This window comes from Apodemus sylvaticus, chromosome 1 (assembly GCF_947179515.1).
Source record: "Apodemus sylvaticus chromosome 1, mApoSyl1.1, whole genome shotgun sequence".
In the NCBI taxonomy this organism is placed as follows: Eukaryota; Metazoa; Chordata; class Mammalia; order Rodentia; family Muridae; genus Apodemus; species Apodemus sylvaticus.
Genome location: NC_067472.1, coordinates 164,301,980 through 164,320,659, shown reverse-complemented (window position 1 = coordinate 164,320,659; position 18,680 = coordinate 164,301,980). Strand labels below are relative to the sequence as shown.

The 18,680-nt window shown below is 42.7% G+C and overlaps 1 protein-coding gene and 1 pseudogene across 1 annotated transcript in view; one reads left to right on the top strand and one right to left on the bottom strand.

Moving 5' to 3' along the window:
• The window catches only part of Nell1 (neural EGFL like 1), a 937,387-nt gene that overhangs the window by 69,132 nt on the left and 849,575 nt on the right, over nucleotides 1-18,680 (top strand). The window contains exon 3 of the mRNA XM_052161842.1: nucleotides 15,222-15,372. Coding sequence (XP_052017802.1) covers nucleotides 15,222-15,372 — 151 coding nt within the window. The remainder of the gene's footprint in view (nucleotides 1-15,221; nucleotides 15,373-18,680) is intronic.
• LOC127676833 (uncharacterized) lies at nucleotides 16,826-16,957 on the bottom strand (annotated as a pseudogene).

Below are 18,680 nucleotides of genomic sequence, written 5' to 3'. Positions count from 1 at the left end.
TGTGATCCAGACATGGGTGTGCACAGGTGTGTGTGTGTGTGTGTGTGTTTGTGTGTGTGTGTACTAGTGTGCTCCAGACATGGGTGTGCACAGGTGTGTGTGTGTGTGTGTGTGTTTGTGTGTGTGTGTACTAGTGTGCTCCAGACATGGGTGTGCACAGGTGTATGTATGTGTGTGTGTGTGTATCTGTGTGTGTGTGTCTGTGTGTATGTGTCTGTGTGTGTGTGTGTATGTGTGTGCACTAGTGTGTTCCAGGCATGGCTGTGCACAGGTATATTCCATGCAAAAAGATGACTTGCCCACAGTTTTTAAGGCAAGAGAGAACTTGAACATTAGTGGAATCTAAAAATGACCAGAATCTCTGGAAGAGGCAAAGTTGGTCCTGAGCTGATCCACTAGATCCTGCCATGCAAGGTTTTGGTGGTCGCTTTAGGGAGATAGGTTTCCTATTCAAATTATATTTTTATTAAGTATATCAAAAAAGAAACAAAAAATTTTACTGCCATAACCATTTCTTTTAAATAATTTTGAAATTTCTTTGTGTGTGTGTATGTGCATTTTCAGGCACATGCTAGCCATGGTGCACATGTGGAAGTCTGAACAATTTGTAGGAGTCACTTCTCTTTCCTAGAGAATGAACTCAGGTCATCAGGTCCAGTGACAAGTGGCCACCTTGTTGGACTTGGCATGGCCATTTTAAGTGTACCGTTCAGCAGGGTTGACTATGTAGTACACTGTAAAGAAAAAAAATCTACAGAAATTTTTTTACTTTGCAAAACCGTTGAATCTTAATCCCCCTAATTTCAGTGAGAATGAGTTGTCCCCTAAGCACTGGGGCCACTGGAGCAAGGGGAACTGTATGTGATCAGAGAGTGACACAGTTATGTCCTAGGTGGTGTGGGCCCAGTGGGAGGGTGTCATGGCCCATTTTGTGTTAATATAAAAACATCTGAGACTGAGTATTTTATGACAAAAGGAGGCTTGTATTTAGGTCGTATTCTTTTTTTTTTTTTTTTTTATTATTATTCGATATAATTTATTTACATTTCAAATGATTTCCCCTTTTCTAGCCCCCCCACTCCCCGATAGGTCGTATTCTTGAAGGTTCATGTCTTTGGCGTTCTTCATCTTCCAGTGAGGGATCTACCACGTGTGAGGGATCTCTAACGTGTGTCATGTTAGAGAGAAATGGGCTTCATGGTGAGAATGGAACGAGACAGGAAGGGCCCAGGCTTCCTCCTTTATAACAACTTCTCTCACAGGACTGAAATCACTTCTGAGGTATTTAGCCCATTTCACAGAACCAGTATCGATCCATCCACAGAGGCAGCCATGTTCCAGTCACCTTCTAGGCTCACCCCTTCGGGAACCTAGCAGCTTTCAGAGCTGCTAGGTCAAGGACCAAGCTTCCACATGAATTTTATTGGGAAAGCCCCTGTAAACCACATCAGAGGACTGCAACTGCCCTGTTCAGGAGAGGAGGGAATGGGTGTCTTCACATTTCAAATTAGTGTTGACGAAGCCTCTGTCCCGCTCCCGCTGAACACAAATGCTAGGCCCAGACTGGCTTAGCATAGTGTTTTATGAGACTGAGAACATCTGCTACCGTGTGAAGTTAGCTAATGTCTCCTCAGAACATACGCCTACATGGAAGCAGAGGTGAGGAAGGCAGTGCCTTCAAAGGGGAAGTCTTCACCTGACAGAACATGAGCTGTAGGCTTCTGTGGAAAGGGCAGGCACAGAGAAATTGGTGTGAGCACTTGGCAAGGCTTCCCAGCTTTTGGATTTATTTGTATATTTCAAGCTATCTGTTTTTGATGTTTTATTTATACAGAAAAATCTCAGTAACTCTCCTGACCCACTTGTATGTACAGAGGACTGAATTCCTGTACTGTCTCTCATTTCAAGGCGTGCTTTGGAAACCCTTGTCTTTCAGTCAGTGTTTGAGGGACCTGATGGAGGATGATGATAGTGATGATGATTGCGGTGATCTTGTGTGTATGTTTACCTTTAAGGGAGGCTTTACATTCTCACTTACAGACTGATCATCAGGAGAGTCTAACACACGGCTGTGTAGGCCACTGTCCTGGGTTCTGGCTGAGCACAAAGCATATCACAGGTGTCCTGTCTTTGAGGAGTCCTTGTCTAAGTAAAGCAAAGAGAGTAGCACAAATTTGTTCACCCATCTGTCCATCCATCCTTCCATTCTCAACAAATACTGATTAACCATCTATGTGTTCAGGATATGAGCAATGAAGCAGAGAAAAGACAGAGTTTCTGTCTACAACTCTACATGAGCCCACATATTCCTGCAGAGGTGGCCAAAGATGATTAACAAGTATGGTAAAAAAGTAGTGTATATATATATATATATATATATATATATATATATATATATATATATATATATATATATATATATGAAGCAACACACACACATTCTCTCTCTCCCCCCTTTTCTTTCTCATACACATACACACACATGCACACACACATACACACACACACACACACACACACACACACACACACACACACACACTTAGAGGCAGGGGCCTGAGAGTGACTAAATGACTTAGGGAGACAGTTACCTTATAATAGGAATACTGGTGAAGGCATTTCTTGAATGGCCTGTGCCCAACAAGAGAGCACATCTGGAGATGTTGGAGCTGATGGCTAAAGGAAAACACCAGGGAACATAGTCAAATATGCAAAGAACATATTCTTGATGTTTGCCTGTAGTCTTATAAATGGCTCTGCTAAACACTGTTTTAATTCCTTTGTGTCCATTAACTCACTACTGAAAGAGAGATATAAGTCCGATCGTATAGGATGCACAAAAAAAGGAAATGAAGGAATCAGTTGGTCAAGGCTAAAGGTGTACCTGCAAAGCCAGGAATTGAACTAGGTTACTTTGCTCCAGATCCCACACTCTTGGCACACCTGGGGAAAGTCCTTCAGATCTAGGCAATGTCAAAAACATACAGATGTACCAGGAGGGTGGATATTCCAGAGGATTTCAGAAAAACATGGCTAGGGTTGGATCATGTGAGATCACTCAAGTTAGGACAAAGAATTAGCATTTTATTCAGATTGAAGAAGGCACTGCTATAGGCAGAATAATGGCCTGTGCCCAATGGATGGAGAGAAGAGGACTTATGGGACATATGGGGAGGGGGGGAACTGGGAAAGGGGAAAGCTTTTGGATTGTAAACAAAAAATATAGAAAATAAAAAAACAATAAAAAGAGAGCACATCTTAATCTCTACACCTCAGGACTGTGTTATGGGACTCTGCAGAGGTGACTAAGGAGCTAGAAGAAGGCATCTCACATTAGATCATCCAGAGAGCTCAGTAAAATAAGACGGTGTGTGAGATGGAACTACAAAGACAGAGAGCGAGTGAGAGAGAGAGAGAGAGCGAGCAAGAGAGAGAGAGAGAGAGAGAGAGAGAGAGAGAGAGAGAGAGAGAGAGAGAGAGAGAGAGAGAGATGAGGAGGCAGAAACAGAAGTGGAGAGGGACCATTAGAGGCTGTGCTGCTGCTTAAGACAGGGAAGGAGACCCAAGCCACAGGAAGCTAGAAAGCACACAGAAGTAGATTTCTCCAGAGACCCCAGAGGAATAACTATGCTATCTCATCAGTTGTTTTTCTTGCCATCAACTTAAGGGAAGAAGGGATTGCTTCATCTCATAGTTGGCAAAGATATAGTCCATCGTGGAGGGAATGGCATGGCAGAGTTTGTGACAGCTGGAGCACGTGTCTGGGACGCCTCACATCTAGATGAACCAGGAAGCAAGAGAACAGACAGAGAGAATGTTGCACGTAAAACCTCCAGGCTCTCCTCCAGGGACTCATTTCATTCACTTCTATTCCAAATCTTAAATGTTCCACAGCCCCCAAACACTAGTCATATGAGGTCCAAATGTTCAAATACTTATGACAAGATGGGTAGACTTCCATATTCAAACAATAGCACTGTCTCTTCATCTCCCAGTCCCCCAGAACTTTGTGATCAAACAAGAATGTCATCGTAAACCACTGGTTCAGTGATTTCTTTTAGCCACTTCAGGACGTTGCTACAGCCAGCTGTTTGGGGGTTTGAAATGAGAGATGGGGTGATTGAAAAATATGGACCTTTTGGATTCTTTAGCATCCATGTGACTATGGGAAGAAGAGCAGAGATTAATAGAGGAGAGAGAAGGCAGGAAAGAGGATGGAAGAAAAGATGTGAGGAGGAGGAGGAGGCTGATGGTGGATAGCTGGTACTGAGCAGGTCTGTAGAGTCAGGGGGTCATGGTTTCAACTAAGGTGGAGCCAAGGACTTGCTAATGGGATGTTCTGAACAGTGACCAGGCAAAGCAGGAAGTGATAAGGGAACTTCAAGATGGCCCAGCCATGGAGGACAACCAGAGAAGTGCAGAGCTACTTGGAAAGAGGAGGTGAAGATAATTCTGGATATGTTGTGAGAGGTACCTAGAAGCCAGGTTGACATCTGGCCATCGGTTTGTCATTTCATTGGTGTGTCCATTCAGCTAATCATATCAACTCGACAAGTCTTTTCTGGTCAAGTCTGGAGCTTCCAGAGCCTGGTATGGGATAATGGTGCCACAGATCCGTGTGTGTGTGTGTGTGTGTGTGTGTGTGTGTGTGTGAATAAATGATTGGACTTAGGAGTGAAAGGGAAAATTATCCTCAGATGGGCTTCTGGAACTTTGTTCATTGAAATTTGGTTGGCCCTCAAAGTGGGTGGGATGTGGACAGGGCATGCCTAGGATTACAAGTAGGAGGGGAGTTGCAATACATCTGCTTAGAGACTGAGAGTACTCCAGGCACCTCTTTGTCTTCCTCAGAGAGCTTCTTGGTGGTCCGATTGTGGATATGGAAGAATAAAATGAGTAAATTTTTCATTGTGGTTAGCAGAGAGCAGGAAGAAATGCCAACTGTTAAAGAGAAATCATATACAAGTGGAGACAATACCTCAGTGACTAACAGCCCGCCTTTGAAATGAAGTAGGATATTGAAAGGGAGGGGGTCCATTGAATTTGGACAGCAGTGTCTAAATTCAGCTCATGCTGAAGGGACAGGCATGAGCTAGGCATGTTTGCAGCAACAATCATAGACCAACTTTTGCTCCCATCCATACTTAATTAAAATTCACTTTGAAAATGCTTCAGTAAACAGGACTTGTAGTTTCAGCTCACAGTTGTGGCTCTTGTTTAAAAGGGTGGTGGTGGGACATTGGCTAAACAAAGTCCTGCACCAGAGTCACTATTTTGATCTCCAGAAGCAAACGACATGTACACAGTTCACTTTAGAGGTGACATTAGTGTTTAATGCAATTGGAGGAAGATCTGTGAGAAACAGCAAAAAGAAAAGCCCACTGCCCCCTTTTCAGAAAGATGCCCACATTTCTCAGAGCTCGTCTTAGGACCCTGGAGTGTCAGGTGGCCTACTTCTTGTTAGGAAAGTGTTACCATCCTGCTTGTCCAGGGTTCAAAGGCCTGGGATACATGCTTTCCCCAGAGAAAATAAAAATGTAGATAGCCTGTGGTCCAGACACATAGATAAATAGTGAGGAGGATGGCCCCAGCAGTGAGTCCAGAACTCATTAGCTAACAAGGCGTGTAATTAGATTAATCCTTGGGAACCAAGGGCTGATGGTGCACTTTTTAGGATAGTGGGAATAATATCTGAAAGCAAGCAGTACCTGGAGTTCTATTATTGGCCCTGTCACAGTGAACCTGGCACATGCTTTACGGATAGCCAGATAAAAAGAGTGGGCAGCTTCCACATACAGTTTTCAGCAAGGATACACTTGTTACACTGATTAATTAGAACCTGTGTGTGGGTATTAGAGCACTACACCACATCACATAAATAAATTCAATTACTATGTTATTGAACTATTTAACAGTGTTTGAGGATATAGAATTGCTAACTCTTCTAACCTGATAATCGCAGAGTGTATATACATGCATGGAATTATTATTGCATGCTATCCCGTGAGCTGGGCCTGAGGTGACAGTGAGGATGAAGGTGCTATCACTCCGTTGGTGGCTGAGCTGTGTGAGTTTCCTGTAGCTTCAAGTTTCCTTATTTCGTGGAAAGGTTCTCTGCCCTCCTTCCTCTTGCAATGGAAGAGGTCTCTTCACTGCTCCGGAACAGGCTACTTTTCTTAGGAAGGACTCCTTTCATGTTCTCCTTTAGCTAATTAAGAAAGAAAGTCCCTTCCCTTTCCAGGGGCAGTCCCCTCACTTAGCATGGAGTCACAGCCCTCACCTCAGACCTCAGATCCCGATTCAGCAGATTTGACCTCTCCCTCGTTGCGCTGTCCCTGATCTTTCTTTCCTCTGTCTCTCTCAGAAGCAACAGTGCCTTGTGGCCCCAGAATAAGACATTTGTCTAGTGTCCGGGGTAAAACGTTGTGCAGGTCACTCAAGCCATTCCTTCTTGTCTCCCTGACAGTTTGTTAATCAATATGAGTTTTGGTTGTTGCATCCTACATTGAAGTTGGACCAATTTCCCAGGGGTAGAAAGTCAGACATTAATCCACTAAAGCAACTGAATTGCTTGTGTGTGTAAGACAGTTTCATCAGGACTATCTGCCTGTGGTTTGACACCTTGCTTTACAGGCTGTGAACTTTTGAAAGTGCTCTCTGGTTCAATGACAGGGGCATCTAGATTCTTGATAGAAAGTTAAGTGATTAAAAGGTCCCCTTCCCCCAGTCAATCCCAGGCTTAGAGTGTTTGTGTAGCCCTGAGAGAGGACTTGGGTCATATTTGGAAGCTGAGTGAAGAAATCATCTGCTCTGTCTTCTATTAGTCAGATGCAAGTATATCTCTCAGGGCTCAGTGTCCTCCTTGTGTGTGTGTCACAACTGTCTTCTTGCCCCAGAGTCTTAGCAATTTACCTCTAAAACATGAGCTATTCACCCTACTAATTGTCCCAGCCTCTAATTTAATGAAAACCCATTAAACCGAAACAATAATTAAAATGAGACATCATCTCTGTAGGAGGTTTGCATATTAAAATCACCCTGAACTTCAGTGCAGGCAGATTTTTATTCTTGAAAAACAGCATTCGAAGCAACATGTAAAATATGATTTATATAATGAACAGTCATGGATTGGAGAGCTTGGCTATTGAACATGATGTCCCACTGTTTAATATTGACATTGAGAAGTTGTAGTGAGGTCAAGGCCAATGCAGTGTGTGTCTGTGTGTATGTGTGTGTGTGTGTGTGTGTGTGTTTTAAAAAACTCTTTCATGCCTAAAATTAGGACTCTGTACAAAAGAGGATTAATTATAATTAGGTCAGTCACTGATCCAAACTTTTAATGCAAGCTCAAGGTTACACCCAGTATCCAGGGTAGCTGAGGCTCTTGGAGGAGGCTGATCCTGGCATGGGTGTGGGGTGAGGGTTGCAGTGATCTGGGACTAAGGAAGCCATGCCTAGGAAGAACTACTGACTTAGCCAGTACCACGTATCTTTGCTGCTTGCTAGAGATGGGATCTTGGTTAAGCTGCTTACCTTCTTGGGGTCAGCCATTTGTTTTCATTAAAGTGAGTATCTCATGGCTCATGCAGTGGTTTTTACAGCTATGGAATATTCACAGACACCTGGGAAGTGGTCCTGCTCAGAGCTAAGTGGGTAACTTATGAATTCTCCTTTGTAAACATCTCAGAAACTTCCTTAGGGATGGCACTGCGTATGGGCTCATTCTTCCACTTGTGACAGAATCCCGAAAGGCAGGATAGCACCATCCTGTCACAGACATGACCACTCAAAGATGGAGAAAGGAAGCTGAGTTATCCACAGTGTGTGCAGGGCAGAGCTGAGAGTCGAGAAGACGGGAGTGGTCTCCTGAGGTTGGCTTTAAATGGCTCAGAGTCTGACTTCTGCCTGCTCCACAAAGGCATCTTCACTGACCTATGGAATGATACAAGAACACTGACCTCATTGTGCTGCTTTGAAACCTACACGAATGTATTTAAAATCCTTGCTACGTAGCACAAAGTAAAAATTTAAAACTGTCTGGCTGTTGGCTGTCTGGACCTAGACTGCAAAGTGGCCAGAAATCCCATTGACTCTTCACTTTCTTGTAAGCAGATGAGAATTGGAACAGGCTGTTCAACATGCCATAAACCATAGCAAACAGTACCTGCTCGCCTGCCTTCTGCTCACCCACTGGCCCACAGCCATACTCAGCCATAAACGTGGCCATTGCTTCAGCTCAGGCTGCACAACCATCGCATGCTGGCTGTGGATGTAGTTTGGTACTCTATACATCCTACAGGGTCTGGGCCTTGAAGGCAGGTGTTCAAACACCATGTGCTCTTTTATGGGGAGGCACTATCTTAGGGGTTAAAACCCACTGTGTAATTTAATTGTCATAGTTGCACTGTCTTCATCTCGATACATGCAGTTTACTCATTTGTGGAATGAGGAGTCTGAAATGTAGAAAGGTTAACTAGCCAGAAGCTACACACCTGATGGATAAACCTGGAATCTCAGCTGGGCCTGGTGGTATAGCGAGTCCAGGAGGCTAACACATGAGAGCCACAAGTTCAAGGCCAGCCCAGGAAATTTATGAAGAAGATGTTATTTAAAAGAAAGTGAAAGAAAAGTGCTGTGGAGGTGTTTCAGTGATGAACTGTCTAGAATGTGTTTGGCCTTGGGTATCAACCATAACACACACACACACACACACACCCAGACACACACACAGACACACACCCAGACACACAGACACAGATACACACACACACACACACACACACACACAATCTCTAGCAGATCATTGGTTTAGCTCCTGAGCTATTAACTACTACCCCATACCTTCCCTGAAAGGCATGAACCACCACATCCAGCCTTATGTGCTGTGGAGATACATGTTAATTCACTTGCCTTTGTTCAGAGGAATGCTCAGTAAAGGTATTTAAATGAGATCAAGCAAGTGAATGGATGCACAGGTGGGCACTTCACCAAGCTCAGGGAGGAAGGCACCTTTCTATCTTTTGAAGAATATAGACAGCAGATTTTGCAGAAGGGTACATTCTTGGTCGTGTTCAGTGGTTTCCTGTGCATGGAGCTGCATAGTCCATGTGGTGGGCACATCCACTTGGCCCTTGGATATTGACAGAACAGATTAAAACCATGTCTGAGGGAGCTTGATGGCAAGTTATTGCTATCTTACTGATTTATCTCAGAGCTATACTTGGTACAGGGTCTGGGTGTGAAGGCTGAGTATCCTATTTTAGTTTACATGTCCATTCAAACCATTTGGAGCTGACTGGCTCTTTCCTTTAAGGAGAGGAGGGTCTTCAGCGAGTGTGGCCTGAGCTTCAATGGGACAACTGCCATCTCATGATTAAGGACGCCCCTCATGACTGTGATGGACAGCGAGGGGACTGGTGCTTATTTTTTCTTTCATAGCATTCTCTTCTTGGTTTTTCTCTTTTTATTTATATGCTTTTATATTCAGAAGAAATGTGTCTTTTTTTTTCTCACAATAACTTCTAGAGAAGATTCAGAAATTCAGACACATGGAAAAAACAAACAGTTCACCCATCCTTCAGAATGGCCAATATCTACTGAAGAGCATTCAGTTAGTCTGTGTGACTAACTGAATAGGTTCTGTGTACACTGGAGTTCCTGTTATGGATATGACTGTGTAGCATGTGCAGTGTTGGGAATTGAACTTAGGGCCTTGCCTAGTCCCTCCAAGCAGTCTAACACTAACCAACATCTGTATCTCTTGGGAGTTTTGGGGACAGGGTCTCACTGTGACTCAACTTAGGCTGGCTGTGAACTTACTATGCAGTCTGGGCATAGTCCAACCTTGTGCAATTCTCTGTACAATCCCATCTCTGCCTCAAGTACATTCTGAAAGTAGACGCATGCTTCACCATGCCTGGAACATTTGGTAACTGTTGGGCACTATGGCTAGACATTTCCTTCATTATCTCATTGCCTCAGTGTCATGTTATTATCATATGTGAGTTCCTTCAGGCATCTATACCATGATGTAATTTTCGGTTCCTTACTCTTTTGGTTAAATAATGAAGTCTAAATCATGCTGTGGAGATCTTTTATCGGTCCCCCTGTGTGTTTTCCTGTCCTGTGAGGCGAGTGGACAGGCATTCATACCTCTCCTTTTTCCTTAGTCCTGTGCTCTGAGTCAGTGTGGGATGATGGGAGTGAGCAGGTTGCTGAGTTGCTGGGGCAGCGTGGAGAGGCAGTCTAAAAAGTTACTGGGTTGATTTTTCTTCCTGATATCATTAAATGTGTAAGGAGAGCTCAGCCACCTCACACATCCTCTCTCATTAGTGAAATTATGGGGGCACAGGGATGTCTTTTGATTGAGCCAAATAGTAATTACAAAAATTGATTAGTGCCATGTGTCATAGGGTTCCCTAGACTCCATCCCCTAATGGATGAGTTGGGATGCTCGTCTAGATTTATTGTTCCTTAGGCAGCTTGCTATGGGAGAGCATTTTGTCTCAACAGGTTGGGTTGTGTGTGGTGCTGCTCACCCTTGTCTTATGTTTTGTTCAGGAATTGGCAGACCAGATCACTTTTATTAACCAAGTGATTGGTTCTCTTGGTATGTGCCAGTAGTAGGTATTGGGTACACATTGGTAAAGGGATTTTTATGGCATCTACAGTGGAAGGAACTGTTATTTAGTAAGTTAATCACATGCAAAAAAATGATGCCACCCAAAAAAACTGGTTGTTATGCTAAGTACAGTGGGGAAAGAATACAGGGACTCAGCTGGCCTGAAACAGTCAGAGGAGCTGGTTCTTGTAAAATCTGTTGCAGACAGAAACAGCAGTGTGAGAGTGCTGTCCCCTGGAGGAAGGGCAGTGGAGCTTGCAGTGCTCTGACACAGGGGCAGTGGTGGAGTGGGAGATGAGAGGGGTGACAGGCAAGCAGGGTACCAGGTGAATGTCAGGGAGCATGACGATCACTGTTGATGACCACCATGCTGGCTATTTTCCTGTGCCTCGACTCATGGCTCTGGATAAGCCAGGCTATGTCTTTGTGATTCAGTTTCTTTACTTGCGGGCATTTGTCTCATTGCGGGGGAGGGGGGTCCTTCCTTCATTCACTCAGTGTTTCCTGGATGGATGCAGAATGCTCAGTTTATGATCATCAGCTTATGGTGTGGACTCATCTCTTTTCACAGACATAGACGTCAAGGCTACAAGGTAACAAATAGCAAATGCCACAGAGCTAGAAATATGTTCCATAGGATGAGCTGGCTTGGCGTCTTTGTGCAATGGATTCCTAGCCCAGTGTCTTTCATATGATTATTTAAATTCTGCAAATCTCCAGCCTTTCACCCCTATCCACTCCTCTTTCATTTCTCTTTAGAAAAGAGTAGGCCTCCCATAGATCCACTGATATCAACCAGTCCTGGCACATCAAGTTGCAGAGAGAGTAGGTCCATCTTTTTCTATTAAAGCTAGAGGAGGCAACTCAGTGGAAAAAAGGGGTCTCAAATGTAGGTTTTGTTTTTGTTTTTGAAACATTTTACTGTGTTTAAATGTACACATATGAAGGCAGGTCTCTCTGTGTGTATGTTTACATGCCTGCGGTTCCAGAAGGCATCAGCTTTCCATTCCCATTCTTCCTGCCTATGCTCAGCACTTACATTTTGTTCATTTTGTCTATGATTGAACATAATTCACAGATTTCTATATTGATATCTATGCTTCATGCTTCTTATAGACTTGATCCACCATGTGTGTTTTTCTTGTTCCCTCTCGTGGATGGGAGAGGGAACAAGTTTCTCAAGGAACCCTGTGAACATACATCACTGTGGTAGAGCATGACAGCGCTCTGCACATGGTAGAACGCCGCAGAACATTTGCTCTGAGGGCTTATTAATTCATTTCACTCATTGGTGACTCATTGATCTTTTACTCTGGGACGAAGTCTGCTTCTGGAGAGGCAGTGACACACCAGTATTTGAGGAAAATATAAATTAATTTAAAACTTGAACAAAGAAGAGCAATTATAGAATCTGGGAACTTCATAGACGGAAAAAATACTCTCTTTTGCTCTATGTCTGGGGCAGAATAAATTAATTAACAATAATGAGAAGAAGTTCAAGCTGAGGCATCATATAACTCCATCCTTTGATCTTGAGCAGTTGATTATGGAGTTCAAAGAGGAGAAGTATGGGAGGCTACCCAGCTAGTTATCTGCTGGTAGAGCCAGTTCTGACTATTCAGGGGTATCTTGTGCAGAAGAGGAGGGATTGGCTCCAAATACCATTTTCTTCAACCAGATACCCGTACTGGCATTAGAGAAAGATCAATTATCTCTTGGTTTTGCATATTTTCTTAGTGTGACATATATAGTTATTTAAAGTAAAAATATAAAATAAGGAAAATAAATGGAGCAATCAGTGCATTTAAATTGGATGCCTTTGTGTCAGGCACAAAGAATGGGGTTCAGACTATGAATATATAGATACACTTTCAATCAAGCTTGCAGTCTAGCAGGGAGAAAATATAAATAACACAAAGGCTGGTTGTTACATATAGAGGTAATGAACTCGTCACAGTCAGTGTGTAATGATGAGTTATATGGGGGAAATACCCACAGTGGTGCGAAGAGGGACATCTCTGGAGAGCCGTCATTGGCTGGTGGCTCAAGGGATGCAGTAAGAATTCAAGGGGGAGGGTCCAGGTGTTTACAGAGGTCCTTGGAAAGAGTGAAGAGACAAATATGCAAGGCAAGGGTGTGTTCTTCTAGTAAATAAAGAACGGTGAATGAGAGGCAGTGGACAGATGCATCAGATGGGTCCATGGGTGACTTCACTGGGCTTGTGATATAATGGGATTCAATTACATGGGCAGGGGGAAGTCACTGTACAATTTTAGCAGGAGATTAACATAATTCAAATGTACGTTCTCAAAAGAGCATTTGGCTGTTGTGTGCACAATGGGAAGGAGGTAGCGTGGCGATGGGGAAACCAGTTAGGGGTCAATAGAGAATGTCTTTGAGGGACCGTGATATGAGAGTGACTTGGACATGAGATGTGAGAGGGAAGATGGGGAGCAATGGATACGTTCCAGACATGGGAGTCAGATCTCCTGTTCTTGGATTGGACATGGAGGCAGAGAAGTGGGGAGAACCAAGGACAGCTCCCAGTGTTTGGATTGAGGGTTGGCTGTCACATTTGCTAAGACAGAAAATTAGAGTGTTTGAGGCTGGGTCAAAGAGTGAAAGTCTTGTAACTATAGGTGTTTGAAACATTGACTAGATGTCCAGATGGCCACAGTAAGTAGGGAATTGTGTATGTGAGTCTGTTGTTTAGAGAAAGCTTACAGCTGTGAATTTGAATATGAAGGCTTTTGGCCAGGGGCTAGATACCCAAGGGCAAGAGAGAAGAAGAAGGGCCAAAGAAAGCAGACAAGTCCATCCCAGGACTCTTTTTTTTTTTTTCTGGCAATAGATATAGATGAAGGAGAATTTTTCTCAGTACTAATATAAAAAATAAAGTTAATATAATTTGGCCAATATTAGAAACCACTATTTGGTTTCTAAGATACACTGAGATCCTAACACAAGCTTGTAATGTGGCTTACACAGACTGAAATTTCCTCATGTGAACTGGTTCCTCTCACTTGGAGAAATAACCAAATAATTATCACATGTCCAGAAGAATTGGGTAGGCCACAAGAACATACTACTAAATATACCTTTAAAAATTAGTTTTCTTCATTTTTTTGAGATGGTAATGATAATTGCATCATTTCCGTCTTCCCTTTCCTTCCTCTGAACCCTCCATATACTCCTCCTTGCCCTCTTTCAGAAGCCTCCATGGTCTCTTTTTTTCATATTTTTTTAAAATTTAAAGTTTTTTTTTGAGAATTTCCTATTTATTGTATTTACTGTTCTGTATTTCTAATGTATTACATTTCCATTTCCACCCCTTCTCCCCTTCAACACTCCCATGTCTCTTCCATATTTTATAAAATTCATGACTCCATCTTTAATTATTACTGCGACATGATACAGATACATATGTGTATGCGTGTGTGTGTGTGTGTGTGTGTGTGTGTGTGTGTGTGTGTGTGTATAATCTACCAAATCTATCTGGTGTTGCTCATTGTACACATGTTTAGGATTGACTACTTGGGATTGGATGACCTCTCAGGAGGCTCCTTCCTGCAGAACATTGGCTCTTCCTTTCTCAGAGCCACTGAGTACCTCTCCCTCTTCATCCCTAATCTATATTGGCATGTCAAAATGATATTGTCATTATGCTGGTCTTGTTTAGACAGCCATATTATAGTGATTTCCTGAGTGTAACTTCCCTGTCACATCTAGAAAATACTATCTGGTAGCAGGCCTCCTGGTCCTCTGACTAAAGACTGTAAAAGCCAACGACTTTTGTTGCTCACTTGCTGTCCTCTGCAATGTCATCCCCATGTTTGGGCCTTTGGTGACCAGTTCTGATGCTGGGAGACGAGTGTGAAATAGTGAACAATGAGCAGGGGCCATGCACCTCTAGACCTTACCGACCTTAATGAATATTGGAATACAGTCATAAGGAATGTAATCCGTCTCAGGCTTACAGAGCTATTCCAAGCACACTTACAGATCACTAGTGTGTATTGTTTATTGTCTTATTTTTCAAGCAAAGGTGGTATTGCCCAGCATTGTTAGTGCAGGATCTCCCCCAGGTATAAGACAAAGGACAGGGCTTCTAGATGCATGTTGCAGAGAGAGAAGCCAAGCCAATGAGGAGCATAGAATCTGAAGGCTATTAGTTATCGTTGGGTCCTGCCAGGTCTCAGAGACTCTGACTCTCAGGACCCCACTTACCTGACAACCTCCAGCATTATTTATGGCCACTCTATCGATTTTTTTCAGAAGGCCAAATTGCTCATTATCCCATCAAAATTTATGTCAGAAAACCACTGTCTGGCCTATTGTGACTTGTCAAAGTGACAAGTGGGCCTGGTGACAGAGATAGCATTTCTGGGGTTTTGTTGAATGGACATAGCTGTGTGGGGTAGTGAACGGTGCCAGAAAATGAAAGCTTTTGATAGAAGAGGAAGAAAAAAAAGCAATCTGGGCTCTTAAATGTTTCACTTGTAACTTGACCTCTTTTCCTTTCCCTCCCATGCTTCTGTTTTCTGTGTCTCCCCTCTTCACCCACACTCTGCTTCTTCTGTGCCTCTTTCCTGACCCCTAGATATACAGAGAGAGATCCACTCGGCCCCTCACGTGAGTGAGAAGCTGATCCAGCTATTCCGGAATAAGAGTGAGTTCACCTTTTTGGCTACAGTGCAGCAGAAGCCGTCCACCTCAGGGGTGATACTGTCCATCCGGGAGCTGGAACACAGGTAGGAAACAACTTTCTTCTTTTAATTAATTAATCGGTTTCTTGAGAGAAACTCTTGGCTGATTTGAAGCTTACTACATAGACTGACTGTCCTTGTTCTTTTGGTGATCTTCTTACCTCTGCCTTCTGTTGTGGAAATTTTACCAGGCCTGGTAAAGAAATCTCTGTATATTTTCAGGACTCTTTTTGGAATGAAAAGACTATATAAGATGCTTTTGTCTCTAGAGATGGGGATTGGATGGAAACATGTGGTGGCCACCTGGGGTCTAGTTTCTAATGAACACATAAATGTTAGAATTTACTTTGCAGTAAGAATTTATTTTGTGCAAAAGTATGTGTATTTACTTTTCAAAGGCCACTCATGAATCTTTATTGTCTATCTTCTAATTTACTTCATTTGTACAAAACCACGTCCTACCTAGCATATTTAGGTCATCAAACATGTTAATCAGTTGTATTTAAGAACTTTCCGTAGCCAAAACACATGGATTGTGTGTTTCCATGGAAACTGTACTTGTCATTGGATATTAAGACAACTATCTCCAATGTTTACTCTAAGGCTTCGAGAAGCCAGTAGGGACCATGGATGAGCACCAAGATGCTTTATGGATACAGGGTTAGAAGTTCATCTTGATAAAGGTAGGCAAGGCCCATCCTACTTAGAGTTGTACTAGTCAAAGAAAGCATCAGAGAAAATGATATAACAAAAACCGTGAGTGTGGCAAATAGCTCAGTGTGCACTTGCTGTCATATCCAACAACTTCAGTTTGATCTCTGGGCCCACCCATGTGGTGGTCAGAAAGAACTAACTCCTGTAGCCTGTTATATGACTTCTGTTTGTGTGCTGTGGCATGTACAAACTTATACACTTATACATATAAATAATGTTTGACAGTCTGAATGGGAAGGGTCAGGTAGCAATGTAAAAAGGAGGTTCCTCGAATTTATGAAGGATCAGGTTGTTGGGTAAAGGTGGAGGTATAAAAGAATTCCTTATATGGAGAAGGAATAAGAATTTGGAGTACACAGAGATGGGTATAATACAAAGGTAGAAAGAGTTAAGGAGAAGTTTGGTCATTGTGAACACTCAATGCTTTGTTGGAAACCTTAGATACAAGTCTCCAGAGTTTTAAGTTTAAGAACACTCATGTTACCTTAAATGGGCTATCTCCATCCAATCTCTCCCCTCAGGGCTCAGGGGAACTGGATGGAGGACACAGGCCCCCTGAATCAACAGGATTGATACAAGTATGAACTCAGAGTCTGAGGCAGCATGCACAGGGCCTACCTACATGGTCTGCACCTGATAGGATCCTAGAGTTGAAAGAGTGGACAATGCCAGCATCCCTAACCCGGAAATGATCTCCAATTGATAGACACTTGCAAATGAAAATTTAGTTTTCTCCAAAGGAATCTCACTGGGGAAACAAACTGCTTTTAAGACTAGGCCCAAGCCCAATAGTAGATGGCCAACAGAAAGTAAACTTATTGACTCCTTGTCTCATAATGTCTTGTAAGTTTTCAATTAGCAATAATTGCACCTCAGATAAGCCTCATTGGCTATGATACTGCCACTGCACAAAGCAAAGGACAAATCAGCAACCAACAAATTGGGAAAAGATATTCACCAACCCTACATCAGATAGAGGGCTAATATCCAATATATACAAAAAACTCAAGAAGTTAGACCCCAGAAAGCCAAATAACCCTATTAAAAATGGGGTACAGAGCTAAACAAAGAACTTTCACCTGAAGGACTTCGGATGGCTGAGAAGCATCTTAAAAAAATGCTCAACTTCATTAGTCATTAGGGAAATGCAAATCAAAACAACCCTGAGATTTTACCTTACACTAGTCAGAACGGCTAACATTAAAAATTCAGGAGACAGCAGGTGTTGACGAGGATGTGGAGGAAGAAGAACACTCCTCCACTGCTGGTGGGGTTGCAAACTGGTACAACCACTCTGGAAATCAGTCTGGTGGTTCCTCAGAAAACTGAGCACATCACTTCCAGAGGATCCTGCTATACCACTCCTGGGCATATACCCAGAGGATTCCCCAGCATGTAATAAGGATACATGCTCTACTATGTTCATAGCAGCCCTATTTATAATATCCAGAAGCTGGAAAGGACCCAGGTGTCCTTCAACGAAGGAATGGATACAAAAAATGTGGTATATATACACAATGGAGTACTATTTAGCCATCAGAAGCAATCAATTCATGAAATTCTTAGACAAATGGATGGAGCTGGAGAGCATCATACTAAATGAGGTAACCCAGTCTCAAAAGATTAATCATGGTATGCACTCACTAATAAGTGGATATTAGCCTAGAAAATTGGAATACCCAAAAACATAATCCACACATCAAATGATGTATAAGAAGAACGGAGGAGTGGCCTGGTTCTGGAAAGACTCAGTGTAGCAGTATAGGGCAAAACCAGAACAGGGAAGTGTGAAGGGGTGGATGGGGGGACAGGGGGAGGGAAGAGGGCTTATGGGACTTAAGGGACTCCTTATGGGAGTGGGGGTCCAGAAAAGGGGGAAATCATTTGAAATGTAAATAAAAATATATTGAATAAAAAAATAAAAAAATAATGTCTTATAAGGGCATAAAATTATATATATTTACACACACACACACACACACATACACACACTTTTATCTCACTTTGTCCTACAAGTCTTCTGTGTATATATTATGGCTTGTAGTTTTGTGTTATTATGGGATTCCTGAGTATGTGAACCAGTGGGTGTTTTTTTGTGTGCCTTTTCTTGATACTTTTTCCCTTCTGTTTGTTTTACTCTGTTCTGATGTGTTAGGATTCTTTTTTAAATCATATTTTATTACTATCCCTTAGAAGCCTGTTTTATTTTCTAGTGTGAGAGAGAAGGAGGTGGTGAATCCAGATGGAAGGGATGGTGGGAAGACACTGGGAGAAGTAGAGGGAGGGGAAACCACATTTTGGATTTATTATATGAGGGAAAATCTATTTTCAATAAAGGGCTGGGGAGAAGAACACTCACGACTGACAAGATGCTCAGTCCCTTTCACAGAGGACTTTATGTCTGAGAAAGCGTGAAGTAATGCTGACTAGGTGAACATTTAAAAAGTTGGTAGAGTCTTGCCCTGTTGAAAATACTTCTGAAGAGTATTCCAGGGACTGTAACAAGTTCTTGTGGAGTAATTATAACAGAATATTACAAGGATTTATGAACCCTTGAGGTGTCAAAGCATGGCCAAAGACAAAGCTAAAAATTAGTCAATGCAAATCAAATGGCGGCATCAAGCACTGTGTGACCTTCG